This window comes from Coenobita brevimanus, chromosome 50 (genome assembly GCF_032717465.1).
Source record: "Coenobita brevimanus isolate Jiangsu-jjx chromosome 50, ASM3271746v2, whole genome shotgun sequence".
Taxonomy (NCBI): Eukaryota; Metazoa; Arthropoda; class Malacostraca; order Decapoda; family Coenobitidae; genus Coenobita; species Coenobita brevimanus.
In genome coordinates, this window is record NC_137003.1 from 40,258,798 (window position 1) to 40,283,346 (window position 24,549).

A 24,549-nucleotide genomic window follows, 5' to 3' on the forward strand; every position below is an offset into this window, starting at 1 on the left:
ACATCCACATCAACACCACAACGTTCCTTTATATCCTCATTCGTCAGCCTATCTCTCCATGTGACTCCACAGGCTCCTCTTAAATAACTCATTTCCACTGCTCTCACTCTTGACTTGTGTCCTTCCAACAACGTACAAGCTTCACTTCCATACGTTAGAGTTGGTATCACAATACTGTCATGTAGTAACTTTTTCACTTCCATGCTCACTTCCCTGTTTCTTATCACTGCTTTCAAAGAACCAGCAACCTTTCTTCCCTGCTGTACCCTTTCAAGCACTTCACCCTCCAAACCTCCATCCTTACTCATCACACTACCCAAGTATTTAAACGTACTCACATTTTCCAATTCCTCACCATCCAACCTCGCTGTACATTCACTGACTTCACCTCTCTCAAAGACCATTACTTTACTCTTCCCTACATTGACCTTCAGATTCCGTTTCTTACACACTCTCCCAAACTCATCCACCAAGCCTTGCAGCTCCCCTTCGTCTTCACTCAACAACACAGTATCATCTGCAAACAACAGTACAGGGAGTTTCCAAACACTATCCTCTCTCACCAGGGCCACTCCAACATCCACTACCCTACCTTGTACCTCTTTTATTACCCCATCCATGTACAGATTGAACAACCATGGAGACATGACACATCCCTGTTTCAACCCAACTTTCAAAGAGAAAAATTCGCTTAGTTCACCATCCACACGCAGTGCAGCCTTCGCACCATCGTACATACTCTTCATGGCATTCAACAACTTCCCATCTACTCCATATATTCTTAACACTTTCCACAATCCTTGTCTATCCACCCTGTCATATGCTTTCTCCAAATCCATGAAAGCCGCATACAACTTCTTTCCCTTCTCTAGAAACTTTTCCACTAAAGATCTAAGAATGAATATCTGATCTACACAACCTCTTCCCTTCCTAAAGCCTCCCTGTTCTTCTCCAACTAATTTCTCTGTTCTTTCTCTAACTCTGTCAATAAGTATCCTACCATACACTTTTCCTGTTATACTAAGAAGACAAATGCCCCTATGATTACCACACACTTCTTTTTCCCCTTTTCCTTTGTACAAGGGAATAATTATACCTGACTTCCAATCCTCTGGGACTCTACCTTCCTCCCAGGCTAATCTGCACATCTTCCACATCCATTCTACTACTATCTCTCCCCCATGCTTCAGCATTTCACCACACACTCCATCAATTCCTGGGGCTTTCCCCGATTTAACTTTCTTCATTGCTTCCACAACTTCTATCCTACTGATTTCTTCCTGTCTTCTCACCCCCCTCCTTCTCCCAGCCATTCCCCAGCCACTTATACTCGCATTACTTCCATCCTCTACGTTCAACAATTCCTTAAAGTGTTCTCTCCATCTGCTCACTTTTTCTCCCTTCTCCACTAGTAATCTACCACTTTTATCTTTCACTCCCCTGCTAACTTCACTTCCACCCTGTCTTACTCTTTTCACCTCTTTCCAGAACATTTTCTTAGTCCCTCCACTTTACACTCAAATTCCTACCAAATTCCTCATCCACTCTCTTCTTACTCTCTCTTACTAATCTTTTCACCTCTCTCTTTCTTTCTACATATAACTCTCTCTTCTGCCTCTCAACTTCTTCCACGCCCCTATTTCTCATCCATTCATTGTATGCTTTCTTCTTTTGTGCCACAGCCTGTTTCACCTCTTCAGTCCACCACGCTGTTCCTTGCACACCCCTCCGTCGTCTCTTCCTTCCACACACCACATCACATGCTGCACATATTTCTTCTGTAAATATGATACACACACCTTCCACGTCTCCCATCTGCTCCAATTCATATTTGCACAATCGTTCCTCCACTTCTCTCTTATACTCTGCCTTTTTCTCATCCTCTTGTAACCTTTCCACTCTCCTTGCAACTACTCCTTCCTCTCGTCTTTCCCTTCTTCTATTTCTCCATTCTAATTGGACCTTGATTCTGGCCACCACCAAGTAGTGGTCAGAAAGTCCACTCCCCCAACCTCTATAAACTCTTGCATCCATTACACATCTTCGCATCCTTTCATCCACACACACATAATCAATAATTGCCTTCCTTTCATTCAATTCACCACCCACCCTTCTCATCACTCGCCATATATACCTGTGGATCATTTTATGCCTGAAGAAGGTATTGGCTACCACCAACCCCCTCCCAGCACAAATGTCCACTAACGTACTCCCATTCTCATCTATCTCAGCAGGCACACCCCACTCACCAACTATTCCATCCACCTTCGCATTCCCAACTTTACCATTCATATCACCAATCAAAAACACTCTCTCATTCCTTCCAAACTTTTCCATGCACACTTCTACATTTGTCCAGAACTCTTCTCTCACTCTTCTAGCACGATCTTGTGTTGGCGCATACACACACACAATCGCTCACATTTGTATTCCAACTTTCAACTTTACCCACACAATCCTTGACCCAACTGATCCATACTGTCTTATGCTCTTCTTCCATCTTTTACTCACAACTATACATACTCCTTCCTTCGCCCTCTCATTCTCACCTACTCCTGCACATATACCCCATCCATACTCCCATTCTCTCACACTTCCTCCTCTCCATTTTGTTTCAGTTATTCCACATACATCCACTTTCGCACCCTCAAGCACCTGGACAATCTCTCTCTCTTTCACCTCATCATTCGCTCCTCTTACATTCCATGTACTCATTACCAAGTCCTTTGTCCGGTCCTGGGTCGTCATCGTTTGGTCAGTCCTTGTCCGAGGCTTCTTGTTTGTTTTTTTAGTTAGTTGTCTTCCGGGGAGGGGCACTAACCCTCTGCCAACCCTTTTAGTCGCCTTTTACGACAAGCAGGGATACTGGGGGAGTATTCTTGAAAACCCCCCCTACCCCCAGGGGGTATATGTTTGAAATGTGCGATTTAGTACATCTCCATGGCTCAAAACGTGGACTTTGAGGGAGCGGTGCCACCCATATGCTATTTTTCCCATAAGATAGTTTGTTCACAGTGAACAAATTCAGAGTGAACGAGCTCTTCTGCCGCCCATCAACTCATTTACTGTGAGAGGGCACTGTACAATACTGTACTGTACAATACACTTCTATTTGGTATAGGTATTTGTTTCAATATCACAGTCAGCCACCTTAGCCAAGCAGCCCTATTGGGACAGGTTAGGTCAGGTAACATTAGGTAAAGATAACCTATGTAATTTTGCCTGGGAAACACATTGAGCAAATCTTTAAGAAAATTCTATGGTTATTTTTTAATGGAGGAGGCGAGCGTTGTTCCTGGCTGAGGGGTACCAGTGGCCACCACGCATGTAACACGGCCACCACGCATGTAACACAGACCACAAGCCACGAGTAACTGTAAGGTAAAACCACCCGTCTGCCTCCACACTGAATGGTGGGAGTTCCCTGGCCTCCGAGATTAGTGCCGAAACCCCCCATCACGTGTGTCTGTCCACTTCCCTACCGAATGGTCAGAGTCGCCTGGCAGGCTGCATTAGTCATACACTGCCTGAGGTGGTGGTCTACTGGTCATCCGCTGTTGCCATCACATACTAACCCTTGCCTGGGCAAAACAGAAGTGGACCTTCTGCGTGTTACTTCCTCTGTGCTCGAAAACAACCGTTGGGTGCAACATGACAGCACAGAACTGTATTGCTTGCCGGCAAACAGAAGCCCACACCTCAGTTCCTGCCTTTCTGCCCCTTGTGAGTGGTTCTGCTTGCAACGATGGCTGTGACTGCGGTTACATTTGTTGTGGTTCCCTACCTTCTTCAGGTTGTGGCCCTGCTCTGCTGTGTTCTTGTGTGTCTAGTGATGGCTCCTCCACCACCTGAGAAGCGGAATAGGATGGTTCTGAGTCTGGAGAAGTGTGAGATACTGGGCAAGGTTGATGCGGACTGGACCACAGGATGCATTCTTCGCAAATATGATCTAGCCCATTCAACATTGTATGAAATCAAGAAGTCATGCAACATGCTTACACACTACGGACAGGACTCTGCCAAAAGCACACCCGAAGGTAATGGCCCAGGTCTGGTATGCCATTATCGACCAGTCGACATTGATGTGGTTTCGTCAGCAACGCAATGCCAGGGTACTAGGGTGTGGGACCAAGGTGAAGGCTGCTGCTGAGAAGTTTGCATGCCTGCACAAAGTGCAGGACTTCAAGGTGTCCGAGGGATGGCTTTTTCACTTCAAGCTCTGCCATGGACTTACTGGCCATAAGGCACATGGTGAGGCCTTGGATGTGTCAGCAGAGGAAGTAGACCTCCATCGCCAGAAAGTGCAGTGCCTGATCAAGGACTAGGGCCTTGCCCTTGGTCAAGTCTATAATGCTGACGAAACTGGTCTGCTCTATAGCTCCTTGCCCACCAACACCCTGGCTGAGGAAAGGGAGAAGTTTGTGCCTGGTCAGAAGTTGTCCAAACAGAGTGTTTCTGTTTTGTGCTGTGCCAGTGCTATTGGGACGCACTGCCTCAAACCTGTTGTTGTTGGGCGTGCAAAACAACCACATTGTCTCCGTGGGTTGATGGATAACTTGCCTGTTGTGAGGAACCATTCTGCGAAGGCCTGGTTCACCACTAAGATTGTCAGAGATTGGTTCCACAGACTTTTCATCAAGGAGGTTATCTCTTATCAAATAGAGGTCCTTGGAATTGCTTGCGACCAGGTGAAGGCACTCCTGCTCCTGGACAATGCTCCCAAGCATCCGTCTGAGAAGGATTTGACTGCTTTTGACTGGTGGATTTGGTGCATGTTTCTGCCACCTAATACGACTGCTCTGATGCAACCGACAGACCAAAGCGTTATCGTGGCTGCTAAGAGACTGTATCACTGGAGGTCCCTGAATGAGGTGACAGTGGTGCTGGAGGGCGAGGATGCCGTCGAGGACACACGCGGGCAGCAGACCTTGCAGAATCTTCAGTGTTATGACCTGAAGTCTGCCGTGTTCAACTGGGCGATTGCATGGATGGAAGTCTCCGTCAAAACCCTTGAAAGCAGTTGGTCTCATCTGCAGGGAATCGATGCCAAGCACGACTTCAAGGGGTTTGACGTGGATGATTCCCACAGTCCCCTTAGACAAGCAGGAGAGCAGGTGGATGTCGATGACGTGCGGGATTGGTTGAACGACGATCCTGTACCAGACCATGTCTGATGAGGAGATCGCTACTGCTGCCTCTGCGAGCATGGAAGAGGCCAGCGGGACTGACGAGGATGAGGATGAGGACCCTGACACGCAGCCCTCCACAACTCCTTCAGTTCCTCGTCTTAGTTGTCCTCTGTGGTTATCTCGAGGGGGTGCTGGAGTATGCTGAGCACCAACACTGTGACAGGGAGTTGGTGCCACTCCACCTGGCAATGGAGCTGCAGGCAGTTCAGGACACTGTCATCCTCCGGCAGAATCGTCAGTCCTATCGTCAGACCAGGATCGACTCATTCTTCAAGCCTGCGACCTCCATGAGTGCCAGCCCATTCTCACCACCACCACCACTACCAGCTAGTTTCCCGTCTTCACCTTCGGACTCGAAACTAAGCACGTCAACAGACAATGAGTTTCCACTGGACAAAAGTTTGCACATGTCTTTGAAGTCTCCTGAGGTGGGTAGGCCACCATCACCCCACTGCACATCACCAGTCATCGCCCAGCTCCAGCAGGTTGAGGCTGATGATGGGGAGTTTATTGAACTCTGCTAGGTGCTACTGTTTGCCACTAGACCACATAGGACAACTCTACACCTGCTGGAGGTGGCGGGTTACAAAGGCCGGCAGCGGTGCACTGGGAGGTACACCCACCGCAAATTGACTTAGGACCTACACACAGAATTGCTATGGGTGAGTTGTCTGTCTCTGCTTTGTGTTTCCACCTCTACCAAGTGAATTTTGGGGGCAAAAAGTAACTGGCAACTCCTCTGGTGTTGGCAGGAGGTGGTGAAACACTCAGCATGTCAATGCTTGCCCAGAAGCGAGAGTGGAAGTATATGTTCCCGTTGCTCCGAGCTTGCACTTTCCTTTTTTTCGTATGCATTACTGTTTGCCCTGTTATTTTCCTAAAGCTGATTGACATGTCTGGAAAGTACTGCTCAAGGGATGAGATTGTCCGTATCATTTCATGCAAGCAGGATAATGTCCCTATCAATACGATTTGTGAACATACTGGAAGCGCAAAGTCGACTGTCATGAAGATTCTTGCTGCAGTGCATGGCCTGCAACCTGATGTCGTACCAGAGCACAAGCATGGCAGTGGAAAGATAAGGACGACTTCCAGAGTTACAGATATGCTTCTGAAGAGGGAAGTAATCAAGAATCCTCGACTGACAGCAGCAGAATTGAAGAGAATACATCCCCAGCTGTTACAAGACGTCTCAATTCGAACTATCCGACACCACTTGCAGAAGGAGCTGGGTTTGCCAAGATGCACCACAGCGAAGAAACTGCTTCTCACTGACCGCATGAAGAAGCAGAGCATTCAGTTTGCTAAGAAGTATGCACACTGGACACTGGATGAGTGGTGAAAAGTTATGTTTTCCAATGAAAGCACATTTCAAGTGCTCCAGGTGCATTCTGCCAAGGTTTGTCGCCCTGCCTCCCGTAGTCGATATGACCCTGCTTACATGGTGCTGACTATTAAGTAACCACAATCAGTACTGGTATGTGGATGTTTCTCAGGTGAAATGGGAAGGGGAGGCCTCTACTTTCTTCCTAAGAACTTGATGATCAATGGTGGCCGGTATATTCAAGATCTGAAAGATCATTGTTAAACTTTTTTTTCTATTCATGGGTGCAACTATTTCACACATGATTCAGCTCCATGTCACAAGTCAAGAAAGGTGACAAAATGGCTTCAGGATAATCGGATTGAGGTCCTTGACCGGCCTGGCAACAGTCCAGATCTAAATCCGATAGAAAACTGCTGGGCAAAGATGAAGAAAATCATGGCAGAGAAGAAGACACCCAGTCTGGACAACCTCAAGACTGAACAGACAAATGTTTGGTGCAAAGAAATGTCCTTAGATTACTTTAGAGATCCAAGTGATTCCATGCCAAAATGCATCCAACTGGTCCGAAAAACAGGGGAAACATGATTTCATGTTAAGGAATAGCATTTCATGAACAAACATTGTGATATACTATGATTTCTGTGTTTTTTAATACCTTGTGGGGGGGAGGTCCTAAGTCAATTTGCGGTAGCTGTAAGTACCCCAACCGAATGTTTTTCGGCAGGTAGCTTTAGGTTTCTTTCATAGTTTCTTTGGTGCTAAAATTTACTTAGGATATTCCTGTGTGTGTTTTGAGGTCACAATGTGGCAGAATGACCCAAAAACAGTGACAAAAATAGGAGAGGTCCTGCACATACAGTAGCGATTAGGTAGGGTGTTTTTTGGTCATCATTGTTTTTTTTGCATAGTTTTCTTGGTGTTGAAAATTATTTTGCATTATCTTATATGTGTTTTGAGGTCACAGTACGGAAGAATGACCTGAAAATTGTGCCAAAAATAGGAAGAGTACTGTACATACAGTAGTGTTTAGGCAAGGTGTTTTTTGGTTTTTAGTGTTTTTTTTTTTTGCATGGTTTTCTTGATGTTCAAAATTATTTAGGATATTCCTATGTATGTTCTGAGGTCAAAATATGCCAGAGTTACCTGAAAACACTACCAAAATAAGGAGGGGTACTGTACATACAGTAGTGTATAGATGGGGTGTTTTATTTTGGAGGGGAAATTTTTCAGTGCTGTGAAGAGTATGTACGAAGGAGCTAGGGCTAGAGTGCGAGTGGATGGTAAGCTGAGTGAGTTCTTTGATCTCAATGTGGGACTGAAACAGGGTTGTGTGATGTCTCCATGGCTGTTTAATATATACATGGATGGGGTTGTAAAGGAGGTGCAAGGTAGGGCAGTGGATGTAGGGGTGGCTCTAATGAATGAGGGTGAGAATTTGGAAGATTCCGGTGTTGCTGTTTGCTGATGATACAGTATTGTTGAGTGAAGATGAATGGGAGTTGCAAGGTTTGGTGAATTAATTTGGGACAGTGTGTAGGAAGAGGAATATGAAAGTTAATGTAAACAAAAGTAAAGTTATTGTGTTTAAGAGGAATGAAGTCACAGAATGTACAGTGAGGTTGGATGGTGAGGAAATGGAGAAAGTGAGTGCATTCATGTACTTGGGTAGTGTGATGAGTAAGGATGGAACGTTGGGGGATGAAGTGCGTGAAAGGGTACAGCAGGGAAGAAAGGTTGTTGGTTCACTGAAAGCAGTGATAAGAATAGGGAGGTGAGTATGGAAGTTAAGAAGTAACTGCATGATAGTATTGTAATCCCTACCCTGACGTATGGAAGCGAGGCGTGGACCTTGCAAGAGGGGAACAAGTCAAGAGTGAGAGCAGTGGAAATGAGATACCTGAGAGGAGCATGTGGAGTGACATAGAGGGGCAGGTTGACGAATGAAGAAGTGAAGGAATGTTGTGGGGTGGATGTGGATGTGGTTGAGAAGATTAAGAGAAATACACTGAGGTGGTTTGGACATGTGGAGAGAATGCAGAATGAAAGACTGACTAAGAGGGTGTATGTAGGTGAGGTGGAGGGAGGGAGAGGGAGGGGAAGATCGAGGATGAGGTGGAGGGATGGAGTTGAGAGGTATATAAGGGAGGGTAGTCAAATGGTGGGTGACACAGCGACTTGGAGGCGTTTTGTCTGCGACCACCCTTTGTGGGATTAGGGCGTCGGGCTATAGATAGATAGATAGTTTTTTTTTTTTTTTTTTTTTTTTTTTTCAGTTGTTTTCCTGCATGGTTTTCTTGGTGTTTACTATTACTTTTGATATGCCTATGTGTGTTTTGATGTCTAAATATGCCTGAATGACTGGAAAACACTGCCAAATTAAGCACAGGTACTGTACAAATAAGTTAGGTATATATTTTCCTCAAAGCTTTTATATACCAGATGCTATAGCTCTGCATATAGCTGATATACTGTACAACATTGTCATTACACCTAACAACTTAGAAATTTTCCTCCTTCAGAGAATGATGACCTTTTACTTATTTTTTTTTTAAATCTCCAAATGATTTTATTCAGCTTCAGAGTTTTAAAACTGAATGGTTAGATACGCCATTCATTATCCCTTCATTATGAAAGGCCTATCCAAAGCTGAATAAAACTGTCTGGAGAAAGAAAGTATCAACCAAAAGAATGCTGGGCATCATCTGATTCAAACAGTTACCCTGTTTAATACAGGGGAATCTTTTTATTCTATTCTGGCTCATCAAAGAATGATGATTATACACTTGTCAGTCAAAGTGCTGATGGAGATCAATTATTTCTTCTTCATTTTTGGTTTGTCTTTGCTATCTTGAACCAATTTCAGCAAGCCTATGAAAGCCCTGTCATGCTGAAAGGGTAAATGTAGGTTACAGGTAATCCCTCCCAAATGAAAAGTCCTCCCCTGCCTGCATGATTATGTCTAAGGCAAGAATAAAATACAAATGACCTGATGTCCTCCAGCTGAAAAAATTAAAATGCTGTAAAGAGAACATGGTGAAATTTATGTAATGTATAAACCTCTGGTTGTAACTACTGTATATACTGAGAATATCATCACATTAGGTGAGGTGAGGTGGTAAATTCAAAGTTTCCCCCTGTCTACCCACAAAATCAGCCCCTTCAATAACAGATTTTTTTATAACAGTTTTGCAACCACTTAATGATTTTGATGAATTCAGGGCTCATCTGTCATACTGAAATGGTTAGGGGAAATCTCTATCAACCCCTTCAGCACACCAGCTTGCATTTTATTCCTATTACTATATTGCCACATGCGGTGGTGATCTGAAAGGTTCTTACTACAATAGCAACTAATATATGTAGCTACATACAGTTCGATACTTACAGAGTACTTTCTTGGTTTGGCAGCATACTACTATCTGGTTCTGAAGTGTCCACTTCAGGCTTTTTTCTGTATTTTGCAAGAATATCATCGCTTGACTCTTCAATGGTTGGAGGCCGGTTTTCTTCTGAGAGTGCCCGTCTGATACTAACATCCTGGCTATTCAATCCCACACGCATATACATTGCATCATCACCTGAGCGACTTCCTGGAAGCTTGCGTCTACCCTTAAATCCTGGTAACTTGAAATTCTTGAAAAAGCCCCGCTTATGCTTTGCATCCCCATCCAATGTATCCCTGTCACCTCGCTCAGCAGTTTTATCAAAGCTGATACTCTTTGGAATGGCTCCAGTGGCAGCCATGCTGGAGGGAAGAGCATTGGGTTCTGGAGTATCAACAGAATCTGTAGTTGGACCAGAGCTGGCATTAGATGCAGATCTTAACTTCCCTGATCCCCCCACAACATCTGATCCAGAACTGCTGGATGAGGCTAAACTTGTGGTACTAAGATGGAGACTGCTGTCTTCACCAGAGCCCCGGTCACTGGAAACAAGCTTGTGATGGGCTGCCACAACTGCATGCCCACTCTCTCCACTGCTTCCTAGATCCATCAGACCACTATTCCTTCCACTATCACCAATAAATGTGTTGAGCAAGAGATGCTGATCACCTGACACAATCCCATTATTTGGAAGAGTTGACAGATTTAGACTTAATCGACCAAGAGACTGTGTTGCTGATGCTATTTCCTGTTCTGCTTGTGAGATTTCTTCCTCTCTCTCCCTGTCTGACTCTACTCTGTCCATGATGCACTCATTTTCGTCAGTTTGGCGAATCGGCTGAAATTCAACTCTGGGTGGTGTGGCTGGTCTACCTATTCTACTATGCAGCACTGGGATGGGCTTGAGAATTCCACTGGGGATATTGCTGCTGGAGTCTGAGCTAAGGGGTACAGGCATCATTGGCATGGGTTTCAGTATCCCCCCACTACTGCCTCCCCCAACAGCACCATCCACAGGAGAACGTGAACCTTGAGCCCTTGGGGTCACATTTTCTTCCTGGTGAGGTTCTGGCCGCAACAAATCACTGCCAGTTAATTCTACCTCCACCTCCGATCGTCCCGTATCATCTGAACGGGCCACACTCTGAGCATCGTCAGTGTCAAACTCAGTCATCCTTTCAGAATCAGAGGCTAAAACATCCGTGCTCCATGCCTCAGAGGCAGTTTCAAAGGTCTCACCAGTTGCATCTCCACTCAAATAATCACCCTGCATCCTGTCCAACTCAGCCAGGTGTCGATTGAGCAACTGGTCATGAAACTGGTCTCCTCGGTCTGCTCTGTCTGCTGCTTCGATTGTTTCTGAATCACTGGCCAAGACATCAGTACTCCAGGTGTCAGACACCAAGGATATGGTCTCATCACCACCAATCAATGGCTTAATCTCAAACCTGCCAAATTTTTCCTCAATATCAGCTCTAGCAGGCTTGGGAACAGTAACAGGAACATTTGGAGGTGCAGGCTGGTTCTCTTCTCCACTCCTGAGCCCTGGTTCTTCACCTTCAGTCACCTGAGAGGAAGGTGTGTCACGCCCAGACACATTAGGAGTTCCTCGCCCAGATACATTTGCTGACACCATGTCTGACAAGTTGTCAGGTTGGTCCTCCTGAAATGAATGAATATCTTAATGCACTGACATAATGCATGTGTGAAATATTAATAACGCTGTAAAAATAATTATAATAATGATAATAATAATCCATCCATCCATCATCCAATCCTACGTTGCCCCATGAGGAGCGTAGGAGCCCGGGGCTAGGCAGTTGGTCCTGACATTTAAGATGAGAGTGACCAACCTCACTCATCCCTGAGTGGCATTATGTGAGCAATAAACCCCAACCACCCCTTGGATATAAACCTTCACCAGCTCAATCCGACTGGAGCACAGTAATTACCCACCAAATCACCAGGCGCCAAAATTTGGTTATATGGTTACCACCCAGCGTAGTAAATAGTTTTCTGGTGTACAGGAAACCATTTGGCTTGTCACTCAGTGTAGAGTCACCCATAGGCAGAAGAAAGAGGAAAGAATGAAGGAATAAAAGACAGAAGAGGGAGTGTAAAGTCACCCGTAGGCAGAAGGACGAGGAAATAATGAAGGAAAGAATACATATCGTAATAATAATAATAATAATGTGAATGAGGTGTAAAACTAAAAACAAATAAAAAATAACAACAATAATATACATGTATCATCATCACCATCATCAACTAATACTGTGCTGCTCCATGAGGAGCGTAGGAGCCTAGGGCTTGGCAAGTTGGTCCTGACATTTAAGATAACAGTGACCAGCCTCACTCATCCCTGAGTGACATTATATGAACAATAAGCCCCAACCACCCCTTGGATATAAACCTGCACAGGCTCAATCCAACTGTAGTGCCTTAATTACCCACTAAACCACCACCTGCCTTAATTTGGTTACATGGTTACCTCCCAGTATAGTAATGGTTTCCTGGTGTACAGGAAACATTGGCAAAGCTTGTCAAACAGTGTACTGTCACCCACAGGCAGAAGGACGTGGAAAGAAAGAAGGGAAAAAAGACAGAAAGAGGGAGTGTAGAGTCACCTGTAGGCACAAGGAAGAGGAAAGAATGAAGGAAAGAAAGACAGAAAAGTACAGAAGGATAGAAGGAAGGAAGAAAGGAAAAGGCAGTCATCCGAGAGCAGCACTATATCGGGTGAGTGGATGGTGAGTGCCCCCACCTAACACCAGACATATATACATCATCCAATCCAATTCTGTGTTTCCCCATATGTGTAGGAGCCAGGGGTCAGGCAAGTTGGTCCTGAAAATTAAGATGAGAGTGACCAGTGTCACCCATCCCTGACTGGCATTACGTGAGCAGTAAACCCCAACCACCCCTTCAATATAAACTGAAATGGGTTCAATCCAGCTGGAGTGCCATAAATACCCACTAAACTACCAGGTGCCATAGTTTGGTTATATGGTTATCACCCACCATAGTAAAAGGTTTTCAGGTGTACAGGAAACCATTTGGCTTGTCACTCAATGTTGAGTCACCTGTAGACAGAAAGATGAGGAAAGAAAGATGGAAAGAAGAACATAAGAGGAAGCAAAGAAGGAAAGAAGGAAGGAAGAGAAGCAAGGGCAGCCACCCACGAGCTGCACTACATCGAGTGAGTGGATGATGAGCGCCTCCACCTGCCACTATAATAATAATAAAACTAATAATAACAACAATAACCAACATCATCATCATTATCATCATCACCATTATCCAATCCCTTTTCCTACTTGCATGGGGTGGGAGGATTCAACAAACAGGAAAAGTGATGCACAAAAGTACAAAAGCTATCTTCAACTGTCAGACATCTATCTACACATCATTCAAGCCTTCAAAGTTCTTGGTTCCATGCAAATGCTGAACAATCCACATAAAACTGTGCTTCACAATGCCCATAACGTGCACCTCTGTACATACTTCATTTATCCACCTGTCTTCAGCCAATTCTTTTGTTTCAACTTCCACATCTAGTTCACCCATACATTCATGTCCATTACCCATCTACAGTTTTCTCCGCTTTCATACCTCCTCCTGCCCATATACTCACACTTATGCAGTATAACTTTTTCAGTACACTGTTTGCATCCATTCTCTCCATGTGACTGCTAATGATCCCAGCTACATTCATATTGAGTACCCATGGGGATATCACACACACACTTGCACACTGATAATGAACCACCCACTATGGTATTATGGTGCCCTAGATAAATTATGTGAAAACTGTTAATGTCAATGCAGAAAAAAATCAATGGTGCACTTGTGCTGAGTCTCCTGTCTCTGAATACTCCTGTATGTATGAAGAACATACTAGAACCATAGCAACTATGTATGTATATGATAAGGTTGCAAATTAAAATACTGAATGTATTTTACTTAGAGACAAACAGAAGATCACTTACATTTAACCCTACCAGGCAAAATCATATTTGTCTAGTGTACAAAGGAAAAGGGGAAAAAGAAGTGTGTGGTAATCATAGGGGCATTTGTCTTAGTATAATAGGAAAAGTGTATGGTAGGATACTTATTGACAGAGTTAGAGAAAGAACAGAGAAATTAGTTGGAGAAGAACAGGGAGGCTTTAGGAAGGGAAGAGGTTGTGTAGATCAGATATTCATTCTCAGATCTTTAGTGGAAAAGTTTCTAGAGAAGGGAAAGAAGTTGTATGCAGCTTTCATGGATTTGGAGAAAGCATATGACAGGGTGGATAGACAAGGATTGTGGAAAGTGTTAAGAATATATGGAGTAGATGGGAAGTTGTTGAATGCTGTGAAGAGTATGTACGATGGTGCGAAGGCTGCAGTGCGTGTGGATGGTGAACTAAGTGAATTTTTCTCTTTGAAGGTTGGGTTGAAACAGGGATGTGTCATGTCTCCATGGCTGTTCAATCTGTACATGGATGGGGTAATAAAAGAGGTACAAGGTAGGGTAGTGGATGTTGGAGTGGCCCTGGTGAGAGAGGATAGTGTCTGGAAACTCCCTGTACTGTTGTTTGCAGATGATACTGTGTTGTTGAGTGAAGACGAAGGGGAGCTGCAAGGCTTGGTGGATGAGTTTAAGAGAGTTTGTAAGAAACAGAATCTAAAGGTGAATGTAGGGAAGAGTAAAGTGATGGTCTTTGAGAGAGGTGAAGTCAGTGAATGTACAGCGAGGTTGGATGGTGAGGAATTGGAAAATGTGAGTACGTTTAAGTACTTGGGTAGTGTGATGAGTAAGGATGGAGGTTTGGAGGGTGAAGTGCTTGAAAGGGTACAGCAGGGAAGAAAGGTTGCTGGTTCCTTGAAAGCAGTGATAAGAAACAGGGAAGTGAGCATGGAAGTGAAAAAGTTACTACATGACAGTATTGTGATACCAACTCTAACGTACGGAAGTGAAGCTTGGACGTTGCTGGAAGGACACAAGTCAAGAGTGAGAGCAGTGGAAATGAGTTATTTAAGAGGAGCCTGTGGAGTCACATGGAGAGACAGGCTGACGAATGAGGATATAAAGAAGCGTTGTGGTGTTGATGTGGATGTGATAGGAAGCGTTATGAGGAACACACTGAGGTGGTTTGGCCATGAGGAGAGGATGGAGGGTGAAAGACTGACGAAGAGAGTGTATGTGAGTGAGGTGGAGGGGGAAAGAGGGAGGGGGAGGCCGAGGATGAGATGGAGGGATGGGGTAGAGAGGTATATGAGAGAGGAGGGTGTGAGTTGGGAGCAGGGGAGTGAAATGGCAGGGGACAGGGCGACTTGGAGGCGATTTGTTTGTGGCCACCCCAAACGGGATTGAGGTGTCTGGCAATAGATAGATAGATAGACAATAATCTACAAAGACAAAAAATTACACTACAAATTGCATCAGAGAGATGACGGGATTTGAAGGCCACACTCACAGTACACAGTTCAGATCTCAAACTTGTTTAATTACACAGTGTTCTCATTACAGATCATTAAGTTTTCAACAGATCAAAAATCATTCTTAAAAGTCTGCAAACAATGCATATCACATCCTTAATACTACATGAAAATTTGACACAAAATGCATCAAAATCCCATAAGGGGTTTAATTTTTATTTTGTATACTTGTATTCTATACTGTATCATGGTACCTGTTCAACATCATCCAGACTGGAGGCAACACTATGATTGCTGGCAGCTTCACTTATTGCCTCCAGGTTGTCAGAGGTATTGCCAATGGATCCCTCATCATGGGAGAGAGAGAACCTAGTTCGTTTCTCAGTGGTTGCTTCACCCCCTCCACCATCACCTTCCTCTTCAACATTCATACGTACACGAGATGTTGGCTTGCTTGCCTATATGCAGACAATAACAGAGAAATATAATGCCAAAGTTTTGCATATTTTACATCAAATGCACATAAAGTTCTCATACTGAATATTAAGAACAAATAAAAATTTTGCATATTAACCCCTACACCGCGGCGATGTTTTTGCGCTCCTTGCATATCCCGTGAGGATATTCATGCTCCAACTGACTTTTTAAAAATATTTGCCAAAAATCAGTTATTACTCCTAGCATATTATAATTAAATGTGCATATGGCACATACCTTCAGCTTTCTCCTGGGATGTTTGTTGAGCCTTCATCGAGTACTGTAGGACTTGTGAAGACTTCTGAATTTGGGTAACGAATTCTCCACTTTACACTTCCCGACACCCCGTAATATGATTACCACAGCCTGATATTATCACTAGAAACACTATTCTATGATTTTCAAGTAGTTTGGAATAAAAAAAAAAAAAAAAAAAAAAAAAAAAAAAACCGTGAAAGCAATGAAAATTATAAGCGCATACGAGCTTCCCACTTGCGCTCGTTCCCCGGCGGTATTCTGTCATTTATTATTCATAAACACACTCACACTTTATATTCCTATTACTTTATTACACTTATATATATATATATATATATATATACATACAGTATTTATCCATAAGTTTCCTTCAGTAATAGTAGTTTATTTTCACTCCAGGCATTAACTTTCTCGTTCAGTAAACTAGTGTATAGAGCAAAGCTTTGACTGTCATTACTCCAAGTATTTGTACTCATATTCTTATATTAGTAATTATTTACACTTCCAGCAAATAAGGGCTCCTTTCCCTTGGAGCCAGGATGAACTTGGGACACTGAAGCACTCGTAGCTTATCATCATTTCCTCCACTGGCTCATCACACGATTCACCAGAAAGATTGTAGTCACTGTCCATCATTATCGTGGATAAATTAGCCAGTTCACGCTCCACAGCAGTCATTTCGTCCTTTACCCCTTCCCACACGAGGTTTAGTAGGGATGGAGGTCACAGGGCCCTCTAGAAGCGGCGGAAATGGAGGGGTGCGAGTGCTACAAGCTTTCATCTCAAGAAACAACACTGAACTAAATGACGAGGCGGATATGGGGCCGCCAAGGGTTGACAACGTCAGCGAGGTGACAGCTGCTAATTTATATGCTGTGAAATGATTGGCAGGAAATTAGGTAGTTCCAGGTGAATGTAAATATCACTTAGGCTTCTCCCTTCCTTCCTTATGTATATTTTTATTACGAGAATAGATTATATGGCATATTTCAAGGGGGAATTACCAGGGAAAATTAGTGAACAAGTGCATGTGGGGTGCTGCTAGGTGATAATTAGCCAACTCCAGGTGTATGGTACTATCAGTTACTTTATTATTTTTTTTTTTTTTTGTATATATTATTTTGTATAAGAATAAGGCATAGGGCTTATTTCAATGGATGAAATCAGTGGAAAATTCACGGGGAAGATTTGCTTAACGCAGCGCGGCCGGGCAGGCGAGAGGATAGGGTAACGGAGGGGAGGTAGGGTGGGGAGTCAAGAATGGGGATAAATGGCTAAATAGTCAAGAATGGATGGGAGTACAGATGACATTACCAGTGCTGACTATTGTTGGACACTGGCAGTACTGATAGATGAAAACAACACAGAATCGCAAAAGTGACGCCCCGCAGTATGATCCACTGTGCCCGAGCGTCACAAAAGTGACGCCCCGCGGTTAAGGGGTTAAATATCAAGTGAATATTCACTATCATGTACAAATAAAGTTTTGCATAATCAATATTAAGTACAAATAAAGTTTTGAATAATCAACATCACGTACAAATAAAGCTCTGCAAAATCAATTTCAAGTAGAAACAAAGCTTTGCATAATATCAAGTAGAAATAAAGTGCTGCAGAATCAAGTACAAATAAAGTACATTACAAAAATCTTGCATCGAGGAATCTAACAATATTAAAACTGTTAAAAAACTGAATTATTCCCTCTGGTATTTATTACAGTACTCACCTGGACGGTAGATAAAACTTGTTCCTCAGACATCAGTCCTGGGCACTCAGGGGGTCCAGAGGTGGTTAGTGAAATCACCAGGACTGTATCATAGTCAAGGGGTGGAGGTGAACTGTCTCCATCCTCTGTGCTGCTACTCTGCCCTGGAAGCTGTGAGGAGCCCCCAGTACCCGACTCCTGGAGTGACCCTACTGAATCTGAGTCACCACTACCTTCACTCTGGCTCTTGGCAGTTTTGATTCTATGTGAAAGGGGGCAAAGGTATGGACACATATATTATCATCATTGTCTGACATTTATGTGGAGAGGATGGAGGATGACAACTGGATGCAGAAAGTGAGAAAGTGAACGACCGGGGTAGGATTGCAAGAAGCGGACCAAAAAAGACATGGGACGAGGTCAGAGAGAGACCTCAAGGATAGGGGACTGAATAGGGAGGCTGCTGGAGATCAAGCAACATGAAGAGCTGCCATTAGGTGACCTGGGCTGATGCATGCATGTCTGAGGCAGAGGGTGAATTGGTAGAGAGGCGGCCTGCAGTCCACAGGGACCCAGGTTTGAATCCCAGCTGGGGCAGGGAACAGTTTATGGATTCGAATTTCATGAAAAGCAGACTTTTCTGATCTACAATATGACCCGCCAACATGTTGTACAAGTACCTCCTGCAATATCAGTTCATCAGTCCTGTATGAGACAGCCTTAGCATGTATTCAATATGGATGGTGAAGGTTGGCACTGAAGTGGTGACATATGGAGGTGTAGGAGGACTACTGGGCCCCAAGGAGGACTACTGGGCCTAGGAGATAGGCCCTGAAGCCTTTGTCCAGAGTTGGACATGCAAAAAAACACACAGTATGAGTCATTTTCAATATCAAACTTTCCTTGTTTCACATTTGCTAACCATACCCCTACATAAAGAAAGGTCATTGAGGGTTTAATCCATCAACTAAATTCTCCAGGTAATGCTCAACTACTGGTCAAATAACAAAAAAATGCACAGAAAACACAGCAAGAATTCTACTAGAAATGAGTACGTATGAATGTCTTAGTTAATAACAGGGATGTATAAGTTTATTTGCTGATACCATAAGTAATACTGGTAATCATAATGAAATATCCCATATTGATGCCTCTGAGATGGAGAAGCCCAAGGACAGGCTATCACAGTCCAAAGCTGTTAAGGATAAGAAGTGACCTGAGCCCTTAATAACATTATATGACTGAAAGACCTCCCATGACTCTGAGATACGGGAGTATATGGATGCTGAAAAACCAAAATACATAATCACTATCCTAATCAACTTTCCTGCATTTGCATGGGGTGAGGAGATCTGAGAACAGTTACCATATCAGACTGGCAGCCCATAAAACATGAATGGAGAGGATGTCTTGGGCACTGTTTCCCCTCCTCTCAAGCCACAGATGGTACAATGCTGTTTGTACCTTTAGTGTTGGCTGGCGAGTTCAATACATCCCTATGCTCGTATTAAGAGTTGAGATACACATTTCCAATCTCCTGGCCCTTTTAGCTACCTGCTTCAACACACAGGGAATTATGAATGTGGAATTCTTTTCCCATTACCCCTAATAATGCAATTTAAAAAAATCAATTAGAATATTCCTGCATCAATTACCACCTCTCAGATGACACATGACTTAATGACAAAGGTCATGCTGAACAAGAGGTGCATTACCTGTTGCTCTTGACCCTCCCCAGCAGGTTCTTCTTGGATGTGTTAGGTGTGGAAGGGGCAGGGGTGGAGGTGGGAGCGGGTGAGAAGTTTGAAGGCTTAAGGCGTCCTATGGCTGCCTCCAGGTCCTTACGCATCACATCATCCTCGGGCAGTTCAATAAGCACCTACAATACATTTTATATTATCTATACCTGCACACATATATACAACATAATGAGTTCATACAGTAAGTAGAGAGGACTGAGTGTAGCAGACAGGAGTGATTTTTTTTTTTTTTTTTTTTTTTTTTTTTTTTTTGTACAATTAATCAGTATCACTGCTCCACTTAGAGCATGAAATATTAAATCATGATATGTGTTCCAACTTCATCAATAATATTCATCATCTATCTATCTACCTACTGACAGATGTCTTAATTCGTAAGGGATGGCCACAAACAACCTTCAAGTCGGCCTGTCCCCCGCCATTTCACCGCCCTGCTCCTAGCTCACACTCCCTCTCTCATACACCTCTCCACTCCATCCTTCCATCTTATCCTCAGCCTCCCTCTCCCTCTCCCCCCTTCCACCTCATTCACACACACTCTCCTCATTAGTCTCTTGATCTCCATCCTCTCTACATGGCCAAACCACCTCATTGTGTTTCTCCTAATGTTTCTTATCACACCCACATCCACACCACAATGCTCCTTCACTTCCTATTTGTCAGTCTGTCTCTCCATGTGACTCCACATGTTCCTCTTAAATAACTCATTTCCACTGCTCTCACTCTTGATTTGCGTCCCTCCAACAAGGTCCAAGCTTCACTTCCATACGTTAGGGTTGGTATCACAATAAGGTCATGCAGTAACTTTTTCATTTCCATGCTCACTTCCCTGCTTCTTATCAATGCTTTCAAAGAACCAGCAACTTTTCTTCCTTGTTGTACCCTTTCAAGCACTTCACCCTCTAAACTTCCATCCTTACTCATCAGACTATCCTCATACTCAAAAGCACTCACATTTTCAATTTCCTTCTCATCCAAACTCACTGTACATTCACTGACTTCATTTCTCTGAAAGACCATAACTTTCCTCTTCCCTACATTCACCTTTAGATTCTATATCTTACAAATAGATTAGATTAGATTCTATTTCTTTGTGAGGAGTAGACTGTAGCACCAGTCGAGCAGGGCAGTACTCCCAAGGTGGATGGAAAGCTGATGATAGGGAGAGCTAGAGCTCTCGTTTCATCAGCCCTCGGGACTAAGTCCTGACCATCCCCCTTTGCTGAACTTTTTCGGTGTCTCAGTAACACAGAGAGTAGGCCAGCATGCTCTCCAATACAAGTTTCTCTAACTATCAACACCAAACTACATGCACAGTACACACTACACTTCCATTCCCAAAATTAAAAAATCATGGCAGCATTACATGTGGCCTCTGATTCCCGGGGGGGAGGGACCATAAATGCCCCCACCTTCCGCCCCTCTCCCGGTGACAACTCGAGCTGCCTGGAACCAATGTCTGACTCTCTTCTTCTTCATTTCTGCAACATTTGCGGCCATTTCTCTAACTTTTGCTATGTTGAGCACAACCTCTCCTCCTCTAAACCTCACCTTCTTTTTGTAACTGAGACTCAGCTGTCTGAGGCAACAAACAGCAAACCCTTTTCTGTATCCTCCTACTTTCTCTATACTCATTTCAAAGCCAAAGGTGGATGTTGCGTATATGTACGCATCGACCTATCTTGTTCTCGTGTTCATGTACACGATTCTTCTGAATTCTCTGCACTCTGGCTTCAGCTTTCCTGTCTGACTAAATATATCTGCACTGCTTACTTATCTCCTAATTCTACTGACTATCAAAAATTCTTTGACTACCTTTCTTCTACGATGGAACACATTCTATCCATTTCTCCTTTCTCTGAAATCTCCATTCTAGGAGATTTCAATGTTCACCACCACCTCTGGCTCTCCTCTCCTTTCAATGATCCACCTGGTGAACTAGCCTACACCTTTTCTATCCTTAATGACCTAGAGTAGCTTGTACAGCACCCTACCTGCATCCCTGACCGCCTTGGAAAGAGCTCCAACATACTTGACCTCTTCCTTACTACTAATCCTTCTGCTTACACTGTTAATCTTTTCTCTCCGTTGGGCTCCTCCGATCACAACCTTATCACCTTAACCTCTCCTATCACTCCAGTACGGCCTGTGGACCCTCCAAAGAAATGTCGTCTGTGGCACTTTGGAGCTGCGGATTGGGAGGCCCTCAGACAGTACAGTAACCCCTCCAATATCCGGATCAATAGAGCCATAGGCAGGTCCGGATAGTGGTCCTGTCCGGATATTGGGCCCCAGCTTATGGACTAGTACTTATGGACCCTAACTCTGAAAAACACCTATACAACTCCCTCTGGACATGCATTGCACCTATTTAAGACCCAAATCACACCAATAAGGGACATAAAAGACTAAAATAAATGCAAAAGAACCATAAAATGAGGTTTTAGAGGTGAGTTTATACAATATTAAACATTCTGGGTACTTACAAGTCCCTTGGTCTTGGACTGGTTTGAACCGCCAGTTTGCAGTCCACAGTTAATCCTCTGCACTCTAAATTCTAATTTCTTAACACTGCACACCACTGTAAATTCCTGTGTGTTCTAGTGGCAAGGTATTGCAGTTTATTCACTGTTTATTCACAAAAAACAAGCACCTGTGGCTTGCACTGTTATGAGTATCTGCTCTCCATCAGAGTTAAGTTGTGACTGTTGATGTTGGTGGGGTAACAGAGTTGCCAGATCGCAACAGCCACATTACCAATCTCCTCAACTTTCATTGTCAAATATAACTTTTCATTACCAAATTCGTAAAGCTAGCATATATTCTTCACTAATTATATATACAAGTGGAAATACATGTAATCACTCTCCTTATAACTAACACCATGTTGATTATTTTCACACTATGTAGGGTAGCAGATTAATCAGAGAGAGCAAACAATCCACCATCTCCATCCTGTGTATCCTCATACATGTGAAAAATCCATTTGGTAATGCATTATTCTAATGCATTACCAAACGAATTTTTCATTACCAAATTGGCCCACACTTGGTAATGAAAAATACCAAATGGCAACCTGACAGGGGAGGGGGGAGGGGGAGGAAGGAAGGGGTGAAGGGACCATGGTGTAACAGCTGTTTGGCGCCAGGCGGGAATTTCAAATTATGGGAGGGAAAAAAGGCAGATTTTTTTCGAATTTTTTGCAGTTTTTGGCCCATTTTGGGAATGTTGGATCCCAGGAGGATTATGTCCGGTTAGTGGGGATGTTCGGATATTGGGCGTTCGGATATTAGAGGGATTACTGTACTTCTTTGATTTTCCCTGGAATGATTATTGCTTCTATGGCTGAGAGTCATCTGAGTGTGCCTTGCGCATTACGGACGTTATTCTCTCGGGCATGGAAGCATACATTCCTTTCCCATATCCTCTGACTAATGCAAGAAAGCCTTGGTTTACTCACGTTTGTTCTAATGCTGTCCGCAACAAGGAGAGGGCCTTTAAAAGATACCGGAACCAACCCACCCCTGAATCACATCTTTTATATGTTTCTGCCCGGAATCGTGCCAAGTCTGTTCTTCGCTCTGCTAAAAATAATTTCATCCGTACTAAATGCTCTCAACTCTCCAACTTGAATTCTTCCCGCTCCTTCTGGCACCTTGCCAAAAACCTTTCTAACAACTTTATCTCATCATCCTTCCCTCCTTTTTTCTACTCTGATGGCTCTGTAGCTATTTCTTCTACTAATAAAGCAGATCTCTTCGCTCAAACTTTCTCCTCCAATTCCACCTTAGACAATTCCGGTGCTGTTCCTCCATCACTTACCCCCACTGACTTCCTCAAGGCTGACATTAAAATTTCTTCAGCTGATGTATTTTCTGCCATCACTGGCTTCAATACTAATAAGGCATATGGGCCTGATGAAGTCTCTCCTGTCGTTCTCAAGAACTGTGCTTCTGTGCTTGCACCCTGCCTTGGCAAGCTCTATCGCCTTTGTCTATCAACTTGTACCTTTCCTTCTTGCTGGAAATTTGCTCTCATTCAGCCAGTCCCAAAGAAGGGTGACCATTTCCAGCCCTCTAACTATCGTCCAATTGCTTTAACATCCTGTATCTCAAAAGTTTTCGAGTCAATTCTTAATCTATCTATATATATATACCTAGGCTGCTTCCCCCAAGGCAAGGGAGGTAGCCGAGACAGGACAACACACTTCCCATTTACTCATCCATTCAAACACATTCATTCGCATCTTAGCCCCAAAGGGGAGAAGGGACAGATCCTCACTGCACCACACCGCACAAGGGTCAACTGTGCAGTGCAATCAGTGACATCCGCAGCAGGGCCCAAAAGCAGAGCTGGTTTACCCCTGCCACATCATAATAGATCCATCCCCTTACCCATACCTGACCTGACTACCTGATCAGACCAAATGCGGGAAAATATCTCCTCAGGGCTGCGTCATCATTTATCCAATCACAATTTCTCTCCATTTATTTCTGTCACACACAGCCACTCTTCCTTCCTCAACAGACATCCCTCTCACATCCAGAGCTCTCTTCACACTGTCCATCCATCCTATTTGTGGTCTCCCTCTCAGCCTTACACCTCTGACATCAAATCTAGTTATCTTTTTCACTAATCGCTCATTATCCATTCTCTCCATATGCCCAAACTGTCGCAACACCCTCTGCTCAACTCTATCAGCCATCTCCCGAACAACTCCAGTTCTCCTTCGCACTTTGTCATTTCGCACTCGATCCATACATGCCACTCCACACATACTCCTCAGACACCTCATCCCCATTACATTCAAACTTTTCCTCTCTGCTACACCCATATTCCGTGTTTCAGCCCCGTAAAATGCAATCGGTACCACAACACCCTCATACAGCCTTCTCTTTACATCCATTCTAAGCAAACGACATCTAAACACCTTTTTCATTCCTCCCAGCACTTTTCCTACTTCATTCATTCTAAACTTCACTTCTGCATCTACTTTTCCATCAACAGCAACATGTGACCCTAAATAT

At 43.8% G+C, this 24,549-nt stretch overlaps 1 protein-coding gene across 1 annotated transcript in view; it reads right to left on the minus strand.

The window, feature by feature from the left end:
* Gapvd1 (GTPase activating protein and VPS9 domains 1) overlaps positions 1 to 24,549 on the minus strand; it is a 160,471-nt gene that overhangs the window by 76,443 nt on the left and 59,479 nt on the right. The window contains exons 9-12 of the mRNA XM_080272171.1: positions 19,478 to 19,641; positions 17,784 to 18,024; positions 15,577 to 15,780; positions 9,926 to 11,562 (exon numbers count right to left, since the gene is read on the minus strand). Of these exons, the coding sequence (XP_080128297.1) occupies positions 9,926 to 11,562; positions 15,577 to 15,780; positions 17,784 to 18,024; positions 19,478 to 19,641 (2,246 nt within the window). The remainder of the gene's footprint in view (positions 1 to 9,925; positions 11,563 to 15,576; positions 15,781 to 17,783; positions 18,025 to 19,477; positions 19,642 to 24,549) is intronic.